The 21,344-nt window shown below is 41.9% G+C and overlaps 1 protein-coding gene across 3 annotated transcripts in view; it reads left to right on the top strand.

Annotated features, from left to right (window-relative positions):
* The window catches only part of ABCA3 (ATP binding cassette subfamily A member 3), a 95,153-nt gene that overhangs the window by 45,360 nt on the left and 28,449 nt on the right, over positions 1 to 21,344 (top strand). For all 3 annotated transcript variants that reach the window (XM_077449232.1, XM_077449231.1, XM_077449233.1), the window contains 11 exons: positions 2,092 to 2,257; positions 3,251 to 3,510; positions 4,940 to 5,056; positions 10,212 to 10,332; positions 10,429 to 10,602; positions 10,831 to 11,012; positions 12,565 to 12,711; positions 15,930 to 16,059; positions 16,157 to 16,311; positions 19,306 to 19,461; positions 20,791 to 21,001. In XM_077449232.1, the coding sequence (XP_077305358.1) occupies positions 2,092 to 2,257; positions 3,251 to 3,510; positions 4,940 to 5,056; positions 10,212 to 10,332; positions 10,429 to 10,602; positions 10,831 to 11,012; positions 12,565 to 12,711; positions 15,930 to 16,059; positions 16,157 to 16,311; positions 19,306 to 19,461; positions 20,791 to 21,001 (1,819 nt within the window). The remainder of the gene's footprint in view (positions 1 to 2,091; positions 2,258 to 3,250; positions 3,511 to 4,939; positions 5,057 to 10,211; positions 10,333 to 10,428; positions 10,603 to 10,830; positions 11,013 to 12,564; positions 12,712 to 15,929; positions 16,060 to 16,156; positions 16,312 to 19,305; positions 19,462 to 20,790; positions 21,002 to 21,344) is intronic.

Below are 21,344 nucleotides of genomic sequence, written 5' to 3' on the forward strand. Positions count from 1 at the left end.
GAACATGCACTGAACTTCTTTGGTCGACGATGGCGAGGCCTGTTCTGAGTGGAACCTGTCCTGTTAAACCACTTGAAAGGTCACCGTGCTGCAGCTCATTTTTAGGGTCTTGGCCATCTTTATGTAGAGCAACAATTCTTTTTGTTCAGATCCTCAAAGAGTTCTTTGCCATGAGGTGCCATGTTGAACTTCCAGTGACCAGTATGAGAGACTGAGCGATAACACCACATTTAACACACCTGCTCCCCATTCACACCTGAGACTTTGTAACACTAACAAGTCACAGGAAACTGGGGAGGGAAAATGGCTAATTGGGCCCAAGAGGGGTGTACTCACTTTTGTTGCCAGTGGTTTAGACAATATGAATGAATGAATCATTTGTATAGCGCTACAATGCAAACTGAATCACCTCAAGGCGCTGTATTCGTGCTTTGTTGTCAAGCTTCTTAGAATAGGTAGATCTTGAGTTTTTTCCTGAAGGCCTAATGGTTTTCTTCCATGCGAATGTAGGTCAGTAGAGCGTTACATAGCCGTGGTCCTTGGACAGCGAATCTCCGTTCCCCCTTTGATTTGTAGTGGGATTTGGGAATGAGGAGGAGGTTTTGGAGGTTTTGATTGAAGACTGCAATTGGGTGTATAGTGTTTTATTTTCTCGAGTAGGTATTGAGGAGCGTCTCTGTGTGCATTTGTGGGTGAGGCAGAGGGTCTTGAATGTGATCTGATTCTTTATGGCAGGGGTGCCCAACCAGTGGCCCGGGGGCCACATATGGCCCGCGGAGCCCTCTGATGTGGTCCGCAACCTCATGTTCTGGGATGGTGGGTTGGCAAGACCAGATCGCGGGTTGCTGACCTGCCATCCCAGAGCATCAGTGTTTTGAATGAAGCTGGCAGTAGAGGAAGCAAGCGGCTGCAGAGCAGAGCTGCATAAACCGTTGCTTCCTGTATAGCGCTGGCTCCTGTCACAGGCGGAATGATGAGTGATGGAGTGGCCAAATGCATCCGCCTGGGACAGCAACAGCCTGCAATACCTGAATGAAACACTGTTATTAAAGGTAAGTTTATTACTAAAATCAAACTGTATTTATGGGCATATGCAGAGTGGAAATGGACCTTTTAAACGCCTGCTCCGCTCATTGTGGCCCGTGACCAGTTACTATATCAATTAAGTGGCCCTCAATCTTCAAAAGGTTGGGCACCCCTGCTTTATGGTTAGCCAATGTAGGCTCCTCAGGGAAGGGGAGATGGATTCCTAGTTTTTTTTTCCTGTTATCAACCTTGCCTTTAGATAAGTTGTAAGCGCACAAGTTGATATTGGGGTAATCCTATGTAAAGAGAGTTTGCGTAGTCAAGTTGTGAATAATGACTGTTCTGACTACCACTGCTTTGTCCTCCTTTGGAATGAAGGGGATGAGTCTGCGTAGCAGGCGGAGCAGATGGTGAGAACCACTGACTACTGCTCCTATTGGGCTGTGTGTGAGTTATTTTGAGGGGACAGCAAAATTTACACCGTTATACAAGCTGTACACTCACTACTTTACATTGTAGCAAAGTGTCATTTCTTCAGTGTTGTCACATGAAAAGATAGAATAAAATATTTACAAAAATATAAGGATGTGAGGGGTGTACTCACTTTTGTGAGATACTGTATTTAGTTTAGGTGTCTGATATTATTGAAATCGTTTTAAATACTGCCACTCTTTTTTTTTTTTTTTAAATATATGCATATGGGTGTGTGTGTAATTATATATAATTTTACAATGCTGAAAACCCTCCTCTTCAGCATGATAATGTAGCCTATGACAGCTGCTAAGAGTGACAACACTGCATTCCCTGCAGTGCTGTCACCTTTATTGAGGACAGGAAAACCAGTCATTTATTTATGTTATTCTAATTACAATTTTCCTTTTTAATCATGCACAATGAATTTAGTATAAAAGATCCTTAAACAGATTTTCCTTTTTTAAATAAAGGTATAGTTTACTTATGTTCAAATAAAGATATGTCATGCCACCAGCAAGGTGATAATCCATTGTGTCTCTTTTTTTCAGCTGTATACTTTGTGGAAATCACTTTTTTTTGTGATTCTTACAGGTACGATATAAATTACGATTCAAATACAGCCCTCGTAATGCTCCTGTTGCTGAGCAAACAGGCCTAAACCCAAACATGGATAGAAACTGGCACACAAGATATCTTTACCCACTCTTCCAGATGCCAGGACCACGTGAGCGAAAAGATAAAACTGGTGGTAACCCAGGTAAGAATTTGTCCTTCTACTATTGTAACCACTGGGTAACATGTGGTAGCTGTGTAAAATAACTGGGGTTAGTTGTTGTATATATGCCCATCTTTGTTTTATATTTTTAAAATAAATGATTTTTCCATTCTTGGGCAAATGCTGGAGGGACTGCAAACTTTAGCAACTGTGCATCATATTGAGACTGCAGGAGATCGTTAAAGTGGTTATAAAGGTAAAGAAACCATTACAGCCAGCTCTCTGTTCTATTATTCTATTCTACACTGTGTAAATATATTTTTAAAACTATGCCCGTAAATACCTTATTTTTGATCACTTCTGGCCGAACATGTGACCTCCGGCTGCACTATTCTTCTGATCTACGGGCTGCAGCGGGGAGGGGGCTGAGATCCCCATCTGATGCCTGCCCGAAAGGTCATGTGACCGACCAGGTATTTACAGGCATCATTTAAAAAAAAATACGTTTACACACTGTAGGAGAGAATAGTAGAACAGAGGAGCTGGCTGTAATTGTTCTTTACTTTTACTGCCATCTACTAATAAAGGCAGGAGGAGGAAAGGGGGAGGGGGGGAACACAGAAGCTGACAGGCAGGGAGGGAGAGGGAGAGACGAGAGCAGCGGGATGACAGAGGCAGGTAAACTGACCACGGTAATCAGGGATCAGCAGCCATGATTACAATGGTCAGTACAGAGAGGGGGACACAGGAAGAGGCGGGATTGAGCAGATTAGACAGCACAAGCACTGTGCTGTTTAATCTGCTATAAGGGAATAGGAGCTGCTCCTCTTCTTTTTTAGGGTTACAACTATAGCTGGATTTATGCATTGCTGCTTGCAATAGCTAGTACAGTGCAAGGGGTTAGTGGAACAAGTGCCAGGAATTCTAGGAAAGACAACTTGTTGCTTGTCCCTAAGAAAGAAGTACGTCGGTCAGCCTTCTAGGAGGTATAGCTATTTGGGTGTATTGGTTCTTTAAATCCTATTCCTCTTTCAGGATACCAAAGAGAAGGCTTCCTGGCTGTTCAGCACCATGTAGACCGAGCGATAATGTATTACCATGCCAATGAAACCGGACGGGCTCTGCTCAGGAACATTGATGTCTCCATACAACGGTTCCCTTTCCCTTCCTACGTCAATGACCTCTTCATCCTGGCCATCCAGAACCAGCTTCCGTTGCTGCTTATGCTCAGCTTCACATACACTTCTCTGAGCATTGTTCGGGCCCTTGTGCTGGAGAAGGAACGCAAGCTGAAGGTGAGCATATTTACACCTCTTATAGATATTTATAGCATTGGTGTGATTTAAGATTTTGTTGCCTTTGCTCTTGGTGTCCAGGTGGTGGTTAGCACTTATGCCTTGCAGCACTTGAGTCCTTGGGTCAAATCCAAACCAGGACACCACCTGCAGAGGGCATGCACTCCCTTTGTTTGCCTAGGTTTTTCCAGGTACTCTGGTTACCTTCTACACCAAAAACATTCTGGCAGGCTCCTGTTTATATTGACGCTAGTACAGTATGTGTATTTACTGTATGCGTGTGAGATGAAGACCTTAGAATTTAGCAAGAAATGCCAGCAAATCGATTGCTTCTTCTTAAATCTTTATCGCATGCTATGAGGAAGACTCCGGCCGAAACATGTTAGGAGATTAGATGTCGCACTGCTGTTAGTGCTCAATAAAGTTTTAAGAAGAAGCAATCGCGTTTCCGGTATTTCTTACTATTTAGATGTCTAAAGGACACAATAAGCCTGAGCACCCTTATTCAGCCCATCATTCTACAATCATGCGGTAGAGCTTGGGTGACTTTTTGTCTACATTACCTTAGATTTTAGGCTCCTTGACATCAGCCCCTGCCCTCAATCTACTGTTTGTAAAGTGTTGCTTAAAATGTCAGTGCTATAAAATACCTCTAATAAATAATATATAAGAACTCTTTATTGCAGTCAGTAATGTTGAATTTGGAAGGTTTATTCTGGACGGAAAAATCTGTTAGCCCTGATTCTGTAGCATAGATTCTTGCATAAGAAGCAATTTAAACTGAATAACTGCTTCTGTAATGGGCCCTTTAATGCAAGGGCTTTTAATCATCAAAGTATATAGCAATTTATAAGCAGACGGGGAAGAATTAAGTGCTTGTAAAAGCTGATGATGTTTTACTTTTATGCAATTTGTGCATTAAGGAAAATAAAACACTGGTGTGCAGCATCCCCCCCCCCCCCCCAGCCCTCCTTAATACTTACCTGAGCCCTATGTCAATCCAGCAATGTACAAAAGAGTAGTGGCTGTCCTAGGTCTCTCCCTACTCATTGGCTGAGCCACTGGCTCTGGTTGCTGTCAATCACAGCCAGTGAGGAGGGAGTGAGAGGCAGGGCCAAGTCATGCTCTGTGTGTCCTATGTACACACAAAGGTGGCTTGAGAGTGAGCACACACAAGTACCTCCATAGCAATCGTCTTGCTATGAGGACACTCACAAAGGGGGAGGGACCAGGAGCACTGGCGGGGGACCCATGAAGAGAAAGATCAGGGCTACTCTGTGCAAAACCATTGCACAGATAAGTATGACATGTTTATTTAAAAAAATAAAACCTGAGCCTTTAATATCACTTTAACTTTTGTATTTCTTGTTTGGCCCATGTTATGCTGAGCCTATTACTAACATTTTTGTTGTACCTCTGTGTTTTTTAGGAATACATGCGTATAATGGGGCTCAAGTCCTGGCTTCATTCCACTGCCTGGTTCATCCACTTCTTTCTCCTGCTGTTCGTGTCTGTCTTCTTTGTTACTCTGCTCCTTTGTATCCAGGTCAGTGAATGCAGCAGTGTTATGAATTATGGTGCAAGTTGGATTGAATTACGGGTTATTTTTACAAAAAGAAAAAATAAATAAACTTTTTTTTTTTTTGTACTTTTTTTTTTTTTTTCTTTTGGTTTAAAATAACTTTACTGACCAGAAATTACAGTCCAAAGTATATCGACATACAGGGTGTTCATGACAATACAGAAAATTAGTGAGTTGAAAAAATAACCAAAAATCACAGAGACCTTACAAATAATAACCATTACAATATGAAGATATAGATGAAACCAAGAAATGACATATTAATTAGTATTTATTTCACATTACAAATGACTATGCAAATTGTCACTTCTGGGAAAAGAAAAAATAAAGTCCCGATATTTCTCTTTTCAACATAACTATCAACTGTCAACCATCAGAGATTCACAATTACCACAGCGAAGGTTGCTGAGCTTTTTCCTGAGGTCCACCTAACCACCTGCCTCCAGACCCTGTTCCTTTGCAACTACTCCAATCACCCTCTTTCTCTGTTCTGTGCTCTTTAACTCACATCTTCAATCTCTCACTCTCCTCCTCTAGCATCTCTCCGCAAAATGTTCATTGCTCACCCCAGTATTTAACTACTTCCCACCCTGCCAATGTACATAACTAGTGGGGCGGTTGCTCTCTCCTTCTGAGTGAACGTTCAGGAACGTCCCACAGAAGGAAAGGGATTGCGCGTGTGTGCCCGCGCAGTGGCGCTATCCTGCTGCGCTCATGTCGCCCGGACACGGCGCATCTCTGATCGGCAGGAGGGCTCTGTGGTTGGCCCTCCTGATCACATGACCGCCGTGTCCAATCACAGCCGCCATGTGATGTAAACACAGAGCCTGTTGCTAGGCAATCGGCTCTCCTTTCCTCACACAGAAGTTGTCGGTGAGGAGAGGGAATCCCTGCAGCCGGCTGCAGATCAGTGAGCATGAGCTGTTTTTTACAGCTTTTTACCCACTGATCACCAACCTAGTGTCACCACACAATGTAAACACATGTCCCCAAATAATAAAAACACCTGCCCCCCACATATGTCCCACTAAAATTACATGTCCCAATGATTATCTGCACACATATGTCTGTGATCACTGCGCACATCTGTCCGTGATCACACAAACCAATTATTATACACTTAACGGAATTTTTTTTTAACAAAAACATGTAGCAAAATACATTTTGGCTTAAATTTATGCCAATATTCGATTTTATTGGATTTCTTTTAAAATAGAAAGAAGAAAATATTGTTTTTTTTCCAAATTTCCGCTAATTTTTTCGCTTATATCGCAAAAAATAAAAAACGGAGTCGTGAATAAATACCACCAAACGAAAGCGCTACTTGTGCGAACAAAATGATAAAAATTTAATTTGGGTACAGCGTAGCATGACCGCACAATTGTCATTGAAAGTGTGAGAGGGCTGAAAGCTGAAAATTGGGCTGGGAAGGAAGGAGGTGAAAGTACTCGGTATTGATGTGGTAGACCTCAGCAGAAAAACTTAAGAGCTGTCTTCTTGCTCCCATTTACCTCCAAACTTCAACTTGGATGCCATGCCCACAACCATCTGAGCTACTACCTTGCTGATATAAAGCTTCTTGACCACTTACAGCAGGATTTCTCAACCTTTTGAAGAGCAAGGGCCACTTAAGTGATTTGGTAACTGTCCGCGGGCCACAATTAAATGAAATGGCTCACAATTGGTGGGACTAATCCCAGTTGGATGTTTAACCACTGTTTATACATAATCACAAAAAGAAAGTGTAGATGACACTAGTGTGAGAACTGACTTTGTTTCCTTTTTACAAGGATTATATTTCTATATCCGCGTTTGCAGGAGGAAAATGGAAAGGATCGGGTTCCTGTATATGCCATCCCTCCTTTCCTAGTGTAAAATAGAATGTGACGGAGGCTGCACAGGCTCCCTGAAGCATGTTCCAGGGTTGCCATTGCTACCCCTGACACTACACCAGTGGTTGGAAGGGGTGTTTGGTAAAAATATGTCTACTATGGGGTTGTACTGCCCACCAAAGGCAAACGTAAACAAGCCTTCGCTGCCCCCTATAAGGCTGTCTTCGCACTGATGCGCTGCAGTGTACCTGCGCCATGGGTGCAGCACAGTGCAACTGCAGGTTAGCTGCGCTTTATGGACTTTTCAGAAAGCGCACTAAACCTGCAGGATATAATAGAAGTCTATGGCTCAGTGTAGCTAAACCTCAACAGCCTAAAAGTTGTTAACCCTTTTATAGGTGCTAATATGCCCACTGCAAAAGTGCAATGTATGCATTGTTTAATACACTGAACTTCTTTTCCATTTTCAGCTTATGCTGGCATCGTTTTCCGGGATGCTAGAAAGGTCCCAGGCAAAGTGCACTTGATAAAGTGCACTAGATATCACTCCTCCTGGGACAGGAGCTGGCACTACAGAAGAGGCTTCCTCTGCTGCTTGCGCCAGCTCGATGCACTCTGATGCTCTTGGTTAACGAATTGGCAATCTGATTGTGATCTGGGCTTGCCGAGTCATCATCCCAGAGCACAGGCATGCGTTTCCTGGTTTGAGGTCATGGGCCACATCTGAGGGCAAAGGGTTGAGCACCCCTGACTTATAGTCTGGCTTCTGCCCGCAACTCTTTTTGGCCTTGGGACTGTTTCCTGGTTCCTCCTAGCTACCGTTGCACACCTTCAATGTAACCTACAACTTTGTCTCCTCATTTTTCTGTCCTCAGGCCCTTTCTGTTCTCCATCTACTACTACTTTTTACATCATTTAATACCATCCCATGGCTTCTCTGCACTGGGAACTAAGCAATCAGATGCAGCTGATTGCTCAGTTCTCCCCCTCCACTCGGAGCAGAGAACCGTGACTATCAGTCAGCCGCTCTCTGCTCTCCACTCCAGTGCTCACTGGAGGGCTGGGCTGTGGAGGGGGTAGGAGGGGCTGACTCAGGCTCTTGGTGGGTCGCTTAGAGGCTGAGCCAGGTGCTGATCCAGGCTTCTGGCTGGATCCCCACCATATGGTCGAGATCTTTCCCAAGCCTGGACTGGCTGAGTGACCACTGTCGGCTGAGAATGGGTCACAGGAATGCAGAACAAACTGCACTCCTGTGATCCATAGGAGAAGTGTGGCCTAAAAAGCTTTGGCCATACTTCTCCTTTTGAAGTGTAAGTTCATCTTTACAAAATCTGTAAGGTGAACTCACACTGGAGGGGATCCCCATCCTCCCGGTCTCGTTAACCTGGAGTCCGGTGATCTCTCGTACTGACAGCTCATATCGCCACTGTACTTTCTCTCCTCTTCACCCATGGTGACACGACGGGCTACGTGGGTTCTGATTGGTCATGGCGCCCATATGATAGTGCAGACCAATTAGAATGCTCCTAAACATAACTCCTGATGAAGTATGGTTTGGACATTAAGCTGTGGGGGATTTCACTGAGGCAGTGACCCGATGTCTCCTAGCGGACGATCGGCATGCTCCAGGTCAGTGGGATTGGGCGGGAGGGGGTCCTGTGTAAGTTCACACTTTTTGTAAAGGTGAACTTATCCTTTAAGGTAGCTTTAAGGTCACAGCCCTGTCTGGTAGGGAAAGGAGACCTGAATTTCACTGCAGGTTTGTAACACAGGTCTTGTCCTTCACCTAGACTGTGAGTGGACAGTGAAATGAGAAGCAGCACACAGATGCACCCGTCTACTTCACTCTGCTCTCTTCATCTATCCGTATTCCCCCGGGATTGCATCATCATGGATTGGCTTTATTTACTGCTTCTCCCTCTCTCTGAACTTTTCTGTACAATAAATGCAAGTGGCTAATAGCAAGTTAATATCAGATACTTACACTGTTTGGATTAAAAAGAATCTTAATGAAATGGTAAAGACTGCAGAACTGCATGCATTTGTGTCTTTTTCTATAAGTCTGGAGTTCAGCTTTAAAATATTGATAACTGTTTTATACAATTCCATTTGGAAATTGCATTTACTCTTTTGGATGGGTAGTTGTCTTAGGTGATTCTTAACATGAATGTGTGAATATGCTATGGAAACAAAGATATTTACGTATCCTAATCCATAAATGAGGTTTAAAATAAGTCCTTACCGACCTCTGTAGCTTCAGACACTGTGAAACAATTCATCCTGAAAGTTCTGAGTGGAAGAACTGAAGTCAATCAAGCCCTTTACAGATTAGAAGGATGCTAAGTCACTGCAAAAGGGAAGATGAGGACGAACTGAACTACAGGGAGAAGGACTTGAGCAACTTCAAGGTGTAAATTTTGAAGATGACTTGCTCCCTGTGCCGGGACAAGGTTATCCAGAGCCCAGGGCGAGAATGCCAAACTGTGCCCCCAACCCCCCCCCCCCCCCCAAAGATACATGAGCATTATGTGTCAGCAAAAATTCCCCCACAAAAACAAACACTGAGCACTAATCTACATGCTTACCCCCTAAGCACAAACCCCCCCCTCTTCTCGATACAAATCCACCCCTTTGCTGAAATCCCCCTTCTCAGCACAAATCTTTGCCCCCCCACCCCAAACTCCCCTAGCTCAAATCCCCCCCCAAAAAAAACCTCATCCCTTCTACCATAAATCCTCTACCCTAAAATCTCCCCTCCTAGTACACATCTTCTCCCCCCACTTTCAAATTAACCACTTCCAATACAAATTCCCCCTCCTAACACTAAACTTTTTCTCCTCACCCCCCCCCCCCCCCCCAACACAAATGCCCCTAAAGCACCACTCTTAGCACCCCCTCATAGAACAATACCTATGGCCTACCACCCACAAATTCCCTCTTCCAGCACAAATCCCACTACCCCCCCCCCCCCCCCCCCCCCCACAGTGTCTGCAGCTACATAGATGTGTAAGGGCTTGTTGTAAAGCCCAATTGCTGCTTGTTATGATTATGCAAATATTTAAATGTACCTTTGTTATTTAAATATTTAAATGTCCTGGTTTTAAACTCTTGGAAGGGAAATCTCACCTGAAGTCTCAGCTCCCACTCTTTCATGGCCACATAACGCAAGAATTACAGGACATTTTCTCCATATTGTGTTATGAAGAATTAACTGATGAAAAAGAGGGTTCAACAGCTGTGTACACTAAAGTGTTGTGTAAAATAAAAGGTGTGTGTTCTGTTTTCAGGTCAGCGGACAGGGAGCAGTACTTAAACGAAGTGACCCCACTCTAGTTTTTTGCTATCTGATGGTCTTTTCAATCTCCACCATCTCCTTCAGTTTCATGATAAGCAGCTTCTTCTCCAGAGGTAGGGTTCATTTTATTCCAGGATGGTGGACCTTGATGTTAGCAATGATTGTGAAGGTGAAAGGTGAACTTTCTGTTTTTTTTTTCTGTATTTTAGCAAACATAGCAGCTGCAGCTGGTGGCTTCCTGTATTTCTTTTCCTACATCCCCTATTTCTTCATCTCACCGCGGTACGACATAATAACCCACAGCGAGAAACTGCTTTCCTGTCTGATCTCCAACGTTGGCATGGCCATGGGAGCTCAACTCATCGGCATGTTTGAGGGCAAAGGTCAGTGTAGGTTACAGCTTTCCTGGCAGGAAAAAAAACAAGCACATTGTGAATGTTTCTGAAAATAATATATTACACATGATAGTTGACCCTTATTTATATATATATATATATATATATATATATATATATATATATATATATATATATATATATATATATATATATATATATATATATATATATATATAATTTTTTTTTTATTATTATTATTATTTTTTTTTATAGGTACTGGTGCTCAATGGTCCAATTTGATGACACCAGTTAGCGTGGATGACAACTTCACTCTATGTCAAGTCATGGGAATGCTGCTGCTTGATTCGGTACTCTATTCCGTTATTGGGTGGTACGTGGAGACTGTTATGCCGGGAGACTATGGAGTTCCCCAGCCTTGGTACTTCTTTATTCTGGTAAGTTTGGTGTCTCTGCTCCCCAACCCTCTTGCTTGGTTTCATCGTAGGGCTTTTTTAAGTTAATCATAAGATCCTCTTTTTCCACAAGTTATGTTTAACAGCATTGTTTTCATCTAGTATCATTTTTGGTATGCCTGAAATATTTGTCTTTTTCTTTTGTGTCTTCAGTTTACTGACAGTAAATGTGTCATAGTGCTTATTTTTTTTTATTTTTTTTCTTTACACAATGTCCATTTTGTGCTTGGGATATTTCCTGTCATATCTGTATAATCAAATTCTAGAGTCAGAACATGTTGTGTTTTTAAGGATATTTTTATTGTCATTCAAAAATATGGAAAGGAACAAAACAAGGTCCTCAAGTCCCGGTGAACAATAATATCAAGACAAAAAAATAAAAGAAAGATAAATAGGTGTTTAAACATAATCGTAAAGATATAGAAAGTATTACGATAAATAATATTAAATTAGCACAATTTTTTTGATGTGAGCAAGAACTATATATAAAAAGTAGTAGACTGTTTAATAGGATTGCAGTATTATCAAGCTTAAATTGAACTGATGCCCAGAAAAGAAGTTATACTAATAAAAGCAGCAAAAAGGTCATCCACCATAGCCTATCCCTTCACAAAGTCTACAGAACGAAATGCGTTGAGGGAAGCTTGTGCATGCAAACAGCCCTTAAACACTGCCGAGAGTAGCAGTACATGGAATGACTGACCTTTTAGCGGGTGAGAGACGCAGATCAGGGGTTATGATTTCTGGTGGCAGGTCTATTCATTACATACCCAGCTGACAGAGGTAGAATCCCGGTATTGGGCAGCATATGATAGAGGTGGAGATAGAACAAGTAGTGAGTGCCTTATAATGTGGAATGGAATTGTTTTATTTTAATAGTTTAAAATGATAAAACACTATTGAAGTTCTTTTTAGCTTTTTGACATTTCTGGGAGAAATTTTTGTGAAGGTGAATTGAGGCTGATATTCAAAAACAAGCATGAGCAGACCTTACTTGGTCTGCAAGAGCCTGAGATTGCTCCCGTGATCTGCTGATCATGGGTGCAATGCTTTACATGCTCCAATGAAAAAAATAAAAATGGTACATATTTTTTACCTGTAAAAAGATGTGTATTTATTAATTTTTTTTTTTAAAAGGTGAACTTCGCATTTAACAGGCAAGCCTGGCATAGTGTGCTAATATGCGGTGCATACGAGCAATCATGCTATCAAGCTCCTGGGTACCCATTTATTTAAAGAAAAATAGCGGAGTTTACTTCCACTTTAACTAAAGCTTTCCCCCCATATGTCGCAGCAAAGCTTCCCACTTGGGTTCAAACTATGCCAACATTCATATGACCATTTGCAAAGTCAAGTGAATGTTGTTTTTCTTAACTTCTTATTCCCATCCAGTTGATTATGGTCAATAATGTTGTGCATCTTATTATGACATTAGTCCCTGTACACCTCCTCCTGTTAAGTAGCTATCAAAATAAGTTGAATGCTAGATAACATTTTCGAGATCACTTAGTCATTTTTATGGGTGACCTTTTAGCCTTCCTATTGGTGTGGGACTCCCAGAAACGCAGAGGTGATTGAAAAGGAGGATGATGAAGATCCAGAAAAGGCGCTAAGAGGGGAATACCTGGAAGAAGAACCATCAGATCTGATACCTGGAGTTCGTATTAAACATTTAACAAAGGTATGGTTCTAGTTGATGTCACTCCTCAACTTTTCAAATAATACCTCGTAAAATATTTACTTTCCTTCAGCTTCTCACTTTCCTACTATACATGGCAGTTATGTAGCAATTGTAACCACTTTTGATTGCAAAAACAGTTCAGTTGGATCAACTTAGACCACAATTTATTCTTCATACAAATATATTGTTGGTGGTTGTGTTTGTCTTAGTTCATTCAGTCATTTAGCAAATAGGATGAATTCTCATTTCTCAGTTCCAATCGTTTTCAATCATACATCTTACTAAAGAATCCTTAAGGCCCCTTTCACACTGGGTCGGTTTTCAGGCGCTACAGAGCTAAAAATAGCGCCTGTGTAGCGCCTGAAAAAACCGGCCCCTTTCACTCCAGTGTGAAAGCCGGAGGGCTTTCACACTGGAGCGGTGCGCTGACAGGACGGTGAAAAAAGTCCTGCTAGCCGCATGTTTGGAGCAGTGTATTCACCGCTCCTAAACTGCTCCTACCCATTGCAATCAATGGGGCAGCACGGTTTTACCCCTTTTTCGGCCGCTAGCGGGGGTTAAAACCGCCCCGCTAGCGGCCGCATACCGCCGTTAAAACGATGGTAAAGTGCCCTTAGAAATAGCGGTGCTTTACTGCTGACGCCCGCACCGCCCCAGTGTGAAAGGGACCTTACTGCTGCCAATCCCTACACTGGCTTCCACTAGCCCAACGTATAAAATTCAAAATACTAACCATAACATACAAAGCCATCCAAAACATTGTCCTTAGCTACATTACCAACCTCATGTGCAGAATCTTGCCTCCCAGAACTTTTCCAGAACCTCTCCCATCCTCTGAACTACCTACCCCCAGTATGTCCGGTAAGCTCCCACCCTGTCCACTTGTAGGCGATCCTTGAAACTCATTTATTCAGGGAAGTCTATCCCATCTCCACCTAAAAACTGTACTTGAATGACCTTCCCTTTAAATTATAAGCTCCACAAGTATCCACAAGTATTCTACAAATATCTAAAGATGCATTTATAAGAAATTAAACCAACATTGGATTATGACATATTCTTGGGAATCATATATGTTTAAATGGTAAACGCACATGTGAATGAGTCACTGGCTCTGAAATCATTTCAGCAGTTTTTCCAAGATGCAGCCTATGCTGGCCTTTGCTGTTTCTTGCATGGCTTCTGATGACATATTGGGGTTGATTTACTAAAACTGGGGAGTGCAAAATCTGGAGCAGCTCTGCACAGAAACCAAGCTAAAGTTCAAAGCTGATTGGCTACCATACACGGCTGCACCATATTTTTCACTCGCCAGTTTTAGTAAATCGTCCCCATTGCTACACATCCCCAGTCCTTGATTTGAAGATGGAAAGATGGCCTGAGCACATTTCATTTTCCAAACACAGAGCCATCTCTCGTCTTTAACTTGAGGGAAGAGCAGAATTCTTATCTGCCTTCATAGTCTGTATGCAAACAGGAAGGGAGCAACCAACCTGGATCTTCCTAAAATACCACTATCTGAGAGTCACTTACAGTGGTGTGAAAAAGTGTTTGCCCCCTTCCTCATTTCCTGTTCCTTTGCATGTTTGTCACACTTAAGTGTTTCGGAACATCAAACCAATTTAAACAATAGTCAAGGACAACACAAGTAAACACAAAATGCAATTTGTAAATGAAGGTGTTTATTATTAAAGGTGAAAAAAAATCCAAACCATCATGGCCCTGTGTGAAAAAGTGATTGCCCCCTAAACCTAATAACTGGTTGGGCCACCCTTAGCAGCAACAACTGCAACCAAGCGTTTGCGATAATGTGCAATGAGGCTTTTACAGCGTCCTGGAGGAATTTTGGCCCACTCATCTTTGCAGAATTGTCCTAATTCAGTTACATTAGAGGGTTTTCGAGCATGAACGGCCTTTTTAAGGTCATACCACAACATCTCAATAGGATTCAGGTCAGGACTTTGGCTAGGCCACTCCAAAGTCTTCATTTTGTTTTTCTTCAGCCATTCGGTGGTGGACTTGCTGGTGTGTTTAGGATCATTGTCCTGCTGCAGAACCCAAGTTCGTTTCAGCTTGAGTACACGAACAGATGGTCGGACATTCTCCTTCAGGATCTCTTGGTAGACAGCAGAATTCATAGTTCCTTTTATCACGGCAAGTCTTCCAGGTCCTGAAGCAGCAAAACAGCCCCAGACCATCACACTACCACCACCATATTTTACTGTTGGTATAATGTTCTTTTTATGAAATGCAGTGTTCCTTCTACGCCAGATATACTTGGACACACACCTTCCAAAGAGTTCCACTTTTGTCTCATCGGTCCACAGAATGTTGTCCCAAAAGTCTTGGGGATCATCAAGATGTGTTGTGGAGAAATTGAGACGAGCTTTGATGTTCTTTTTGCTCAGCAGTGGTTTTCTCCTTGGAACTCTGCCATGCAGGCCATTTTTGCCCAGTCTTTTCCTGATGGTGGAGGCATGAACGCTGACCTTAACTGAGGCAAGTGAGGCCTGCAGTTCCTTGGACGTTGTTGTGGGGTCTTTTGTGACCTCTTGGATGAGTCGTCGCTGCGCTCTTGGGGTAATTTTGGGCGGCCGGCCACTCCTGGGAAGGTTCACCACTGTTCCATGTCTTCGCCATTTGTGGATAATGGCTCTCACTGTGGTTCGCTGGATTCCCAAAGCTTTGGAAATGGCTTTATAACCCTTTCCAGACTGATGGATCTCAATTACTTTCTTTCTCAATTGTTCCTGAATTTCTTTGGGTCTCGGCATGATGTGTAGCTTTTAAGGATCTTCTGGTGGACCTTACTGTGTCAAGCAGCTCCTATTTAAGTGATGCCTTGATTGTGAACAGGTGTGGCAATAATCAGGCCTGGGTGTGGCTAGAGAAATTGAACTCAGGTGTGGACAACCACAGTTATAGTATGTTTTAACAAGGGGGGCAATCACTTTTTCACACAGGGCCATGATGGTTTGGATTTTTTTTCACCTTTAATAATAAACACCTTCATTTACAAATTGCATTTTGTGTTTACTTGTGTTGTCCTTGACTATTGTTTAAATTGGTTTGATGTTCCGAAACACTTAAGTTTGACAAACATGCAAAGGAACAGGAAATGAGGAAGGGGGCAAACACTTTTTCACACCACTATGCATGAAACAAGTGTATAGTAAAATACTTTCAAAGTAACCCTGTCATTTATTTTTATCTGTCAGGCATTTCGTGTGAATGGTAAGAAGCGTGTGGCTGTGTGGAATCTCACACTTAACATGTATGAGGGACAGATAACTGTGTTACTGGGACACAATGGAGCAGGAAAGAGCACTACATTGTCTATGATGACAGGTAAGCAGAGGTTAATGACCTGTGTTTCCATTCATGTCTAGTAGCAATTTATAATTGACATGCTAACTTGATTCACTGTTTTTGCCCCCTTTTTTAGGCCTTTTACCCCCATCATCTGGTGAATGTTACATTGGTGGCTATGAGATTTCAAAAGACACCTCTCTCATCAGGCGTAATCTGGGGCTTTGTCCGCAACATGATGTGCTGTTTCAGGGACTTACTGTGGAGGAACACCTTTATTTCTATGCAGCAGTAAGGGTCAACTAGTATAGTGTTTTTTTCTAATATCCTAGAATCTAGGGCTAGAATCTAGGACCTAGATACTGGAGACCCATGGGTTGGTGTACTGTGGCCACCAAAACTAGTGTACCATGGTTCTACCGCACTAGGGTGTGTGCACATTTATATATTTGTAGGAAGCACATAGATGCAACACATCAGCCAGCATTTTATTATATTTCATATACAGTTTAGTCACGTGTATATAAAATTAGAGACATACAGTGGTGTGAAAAAGTGTTTGCCCCCTTCCTCATTTCCTGTTCCTTTGCATGTTTGTCACACTTAAGTGTTTCGGAACATCAAACCAATTTAAACAATAGTCAAGGACAACACAAGTAAACACAAAATGCAATTTGTAAATGAAGGTGTTTATTATTAAAGGTGAAAAAAAATCCAAACCATCATGGCCCTGTGTGAAAAAGTGATTGCCCCCCTTGTTAAAACATACTATAACTGTGGTTGTCCACACCTGAGTTCAATTTCTCTAGCCACACCCAGGCCTGATTATTGCCACACCTGTTCACAATCAAGGCATCACTTAAATAGGAGCTGCTTGACACAGTAAGGTCCACCAGAAGATCCTTAAAAGCTACACATCATGCCGAGACCCAAAGAAATTCAGGAACAATTGAGAAAGAAAGTAATTGAGATCTATCAGTCTGGAAAGGGTTATAAAGCCATTTCCAAAGCTTTGGGAATCCAGCGAACCACAGTGAGAGCCATTATCCACAAATGGCGAAGACATGGAACAGTGGTGAACCTTCCCAGGAGTGGCCGGCCGCCCAAAATTACCCCAAGAGCGCAGCGACGACTCATCCAAGAGGTCACAAAAGACCCCACAACAACGTCCAAGGAACTGCAGGCCTCACTTGCCTCAGTTAAGGTCAGCGTTCATGCCTCCACCATCAGGAAAAGACTTTGCAAAAATGGCCTGCATGGCAGAGTTCCAAGGAGAAAACCACTGCTGAGCAAAAAGAACATCAAAGCTCGTCTCAATTTCTTCACAACACATCTTGATGATCCCCAAGACTTTTGGGACAACATTCTGTGGACTGATGAGACAAAAGTGGAACTCTTTGCAGGGTGTGTGTCCAAGTATATCTGGCGTAGAAGGAACACTGCATTTCATAAAAAGAACATTATACCAACCGTAAAATATGGTGGTGGTAGTGTGATGGTCTGGGGCTGTTTTGCTGCTTCAGGACCTGGAAGACTTGCCGTGATAAAAGGAACTATGAATTCTGCTGTCTACCAAGAGATCCTGAAGGAGAATGTCCGACCATCTGTTCGTGTACTCAAGCTGAAACGAACTTGGGTTCTGCAGCAGGACAATGATCCTAAACACACCAGCAAGTCCACCACCGAATGGCTGAAGAAAAACAAAATGAAGACTTTGGAGTGGCCTAGCCAAAGTCCTGACCTGAATCCTATTGAGATGTTGTGGTATGACCTTAAAAAGGCCGTTCATGCTCGAAAACCCTCTAATGTAACTGAATTAGGACAATTCTGCAAAGATGAGTGGGCCAAAATTCCTCCAGGACGCTGTAAAAGCCTCATTGCACGTTATCGCAAACGCTTGGTTGCAGTTGTTGCTGCTAAGGGTGGCCCAACCAGTTATTAGGTTTAGGGGGCAATCACTTTTTCACACAGGGCCATGATGGTTTGGATTTTTTTTCACCTTTAATAATAAACACCTTCATTTACAAATTGCATTTTGTGTTTACTTGTGTTGTCCTTGACTATTGTTTAAATTGGTTTGATGTTCCGAAACACTTAAGTGTGACAAACATGCAAAGGAACAGGAAATGAGGAAGGGGGCAAACACTTTTTCACACCACTGTACTTCCTATATATTATATGGGAAGTGTAATATATATTATATTACATATGGCTTCCATATGTAATATAATTTCATACATTGTATTTGTTAGATGTATTGCAGACTCAAAAAAACTTTCTTGAATGTTAAAAGTAAGCATTAAATTAAAGGAGAAGAGGACTGCTTGTAACTTGGGAGGTAATTTTGCATTCACTTAGTGTAAGAGCCAGCTAGCATTTTTAAAAGAAAGTCAGAAATGAAAGCTTGAATTTCTCTCTAGACAAGTTTTAGTTCAAATTAGATTGTTGCAATATATTTGATTTGATGTGAGCATTGGTCTAAGCCAGGGATATGCAATTAGCAGACCTCTAGCTGTTGCAGAATTACAAATCCCAGGAGACATAGCAAGACTCTGACAGCCACAAGCATGACAACCCAGAGGCAGAGGCATGATGGGGCTTGTAGGTTTTCAACAGCTGGAGGTCTATTAATTGCATATCCCTGGTCTAACCTATAAGACGGGCCAAATGTTAAGCAATTTTCTTTCCCTGCAGCCATGGGTTGCAGGAAAGAAAATTGCTTGATTTTCCCCTGTCAAAACAGTCAATGTTGATGGGTGAATCCCTCCCGCAGAGCTATTGTGTTCTGCTGATAGGAAGCCTTCCCTTCTGGCAGAACACTATAATCACTGCTGGCGGCTATAAGATTCAATCCATCTATGGTGGGCTTAAACAAAAGTGCTGACATGCCTGCAGGTACCTTCCTATCCATCAAAACTTCCAGTGGAACTCTTTGGATCCTGACCCATACTGTACGCTGGTCCTCATCTTTGATACAAGTCAAGCCCCTTCTGGGTACTAAGCCCTTCTTTCTGTCATTTAGATGCTAGATGCCTCATTTGACATTTCTGTTTTAGAAAGCCTAGAATACTCTGGAAACAGTGTCTTAGAAGTATTTATAACAGTATTGACCAACAAGAATCAATATAGTTTTTCTGCCAGTTGGCAACCCCGAGCTTAAGCATGAATGCACTGTTTGTAGTTCAGGCGTTGTGCATCTCTGTGATCCAGTAAGAAGAATAGTATTTAATTAATCAATTAATCTTCACAGCGCAAAGTCTCTGACTTCTCTCTGTACTCTTACAGTTAAAAGGATGTCCACGCTGGCGTTGTCCGGAGGAGGTTAATAAGATCCTGCAAATCCTAAGGATTGAAGAGAAACGCTCAGCTTTGAGTACCCAGCTGTCTGGGGGTACATGCCGCAAGCTCTCCATAGGCATCGCCTTAATAGGAGGATCCAAGGTATCAAAGTCATTAGGGGTGTGTGGAGTTTAAGGGAGTGTTTCAATTGGTTTACTGGCAGTGTTCTAAAAGATGCAAAGTCAGCATAAAAATAATATTTTGTTGCAAAGCTATGTATAGTTCATAGCAAGTGTTAATATATTTACATGTCATGCCTTTATTAACCTTTTTTTTATTATTTCTTTCAAATATTTTAAGTGACATTTTCATAGAGAAGATGATTCATAAAGCAGGAAGGTCCTACTGGACTATATCTTACACTGGCCAGACACTAGTAGATTTTTATAGGAACATTTTATACAAAAATTCTCAGCATCTTCGATGACTGAGTTGATGACTTTCGTCTAAAAATGCATCAAAATTTGCTTTGGATTTTGAAAAGAATGAATTTTAGCAAGCAAAAAAAAACACATACACTGTTAGAAATTCATACAAGGGGGCCTTGTACAGTATGTGTGGGGCATGAATGCCCCTGCCCCAGGTGATTGACCCATTGCAGGTGACGGCTTCCTGGCAGGCTCAGCCACGTGAGTTTGGAAGTGCTTTCGAACACGCTTAAGCTCATCTCTATTCAAGATTAATGTCTGTGTTTGTAGTACTTAAAATGTAAGGGGGGAGGGGAATGAAATGATATAAGAAGGGTCCTATTTGTTTCTACATTGTAAAACCTCAAAAAAAGTATTTGACTCAAAACAAGTTAATAATGTGTTACTGCATTTATTATTATACATGGCTGTGAATGATGAATCACATCCCTAGAATATAATCTATTTAAGGAAATTCAATTTTGGATTTTACTGGTACAAAGAGGCAAACTTGTAGATAGTATAAAAATACCATGAAGTTTATTACAAATATCAAAACACATTCTGATCCCGTAGAACTGACAATTTCAACCAGAGTAGGCTACTCAATTTCTAGTATGTCCTTAGTTGCATCAAACTATGCACATGGCATAAATTGAGTAGCCATCTCTGGTTGAAAATGCCAGTTCTACGGGATCGGAATGTGGAATTTTATTTTATGTTTGTAATAAATTTTTGGTATTGTTATACTAATCTATGTGTTTGCCCTATGTGTACCAGTAAAGTCCAAAATTGAATTTCTTTTGATATAACGTGGTACTGCACTTAAGAATTAAGAACTCTTTAAATACCAAGGCCCATGACCATAACATTTTTTATATTCTCAAACTTGTTTAATACGGTTGATTCTGAAAAAGACAGCGTAAGAACTTTAGTGAAGCATTTGCCATTTTACCCTCTGTGTGGGAAAGAGAGATTTATGTGACTCTGCCATTATCTGTAATGCCATGTGATCCTGTGACAGGTTGTGATGCTGGATGAACCCACTTCAGGAATGGACCCAGCGTCTCGCAGGGACACATGGGAGCTTTTGCGTCAGCACAAACATGACCGCACTTTCCTCCTTACGACACACTTCATGGATGAAGCAGATCTGCTGGGAGACAGAATCGCCATACTGGCCCAGGGGCAGCTGCAGTGCTGTGGATCTTCTCTCTTCCTCAAAAGGAAATATGGTGAGAAAGGGGAGATATTTTCTCTATTTGTTTATAGGATTGCATCAATACACATCATTTACCTGTGTAATTGGCTAGCAGAGGTTCATGCTGGACCACCGGTGATGTGTCAATATACCTTTTTGTTTAAAGAGAACTTGTAGTGATAGGAAAAGGAGCATGCAAACCCGCCTGTGCTAACAATAGCTTCTTGAAAGTTGAACATATTGTATATACTACCCCTCACTCTGTATCCTATTATGCAGTGATGAGAGAGAGGTGGGGGTACTTATACTTTAAATTTCAAATCTCTGGTAATATTTATGTAGCACTAACCCCCGAAGGAGCTGCTGGTTAGATTTTG

The sequence above is a fragment of the Lithobates pipiens genome, unplaced genomic scaffold (assembly GCF_037356315.1).
Source record: "Lithobates pipiens isolate NorthernLeopardFrog02 unplaced genomic scaffold, aLitPip1_a1.2 Scaffold_22, whole genome shotgun sequence".
NCBI lineage: Eukaryota > Metazoa > Chordata > Amphibia > Anura > Ranidae > Lithobates > Lithobates pipiens.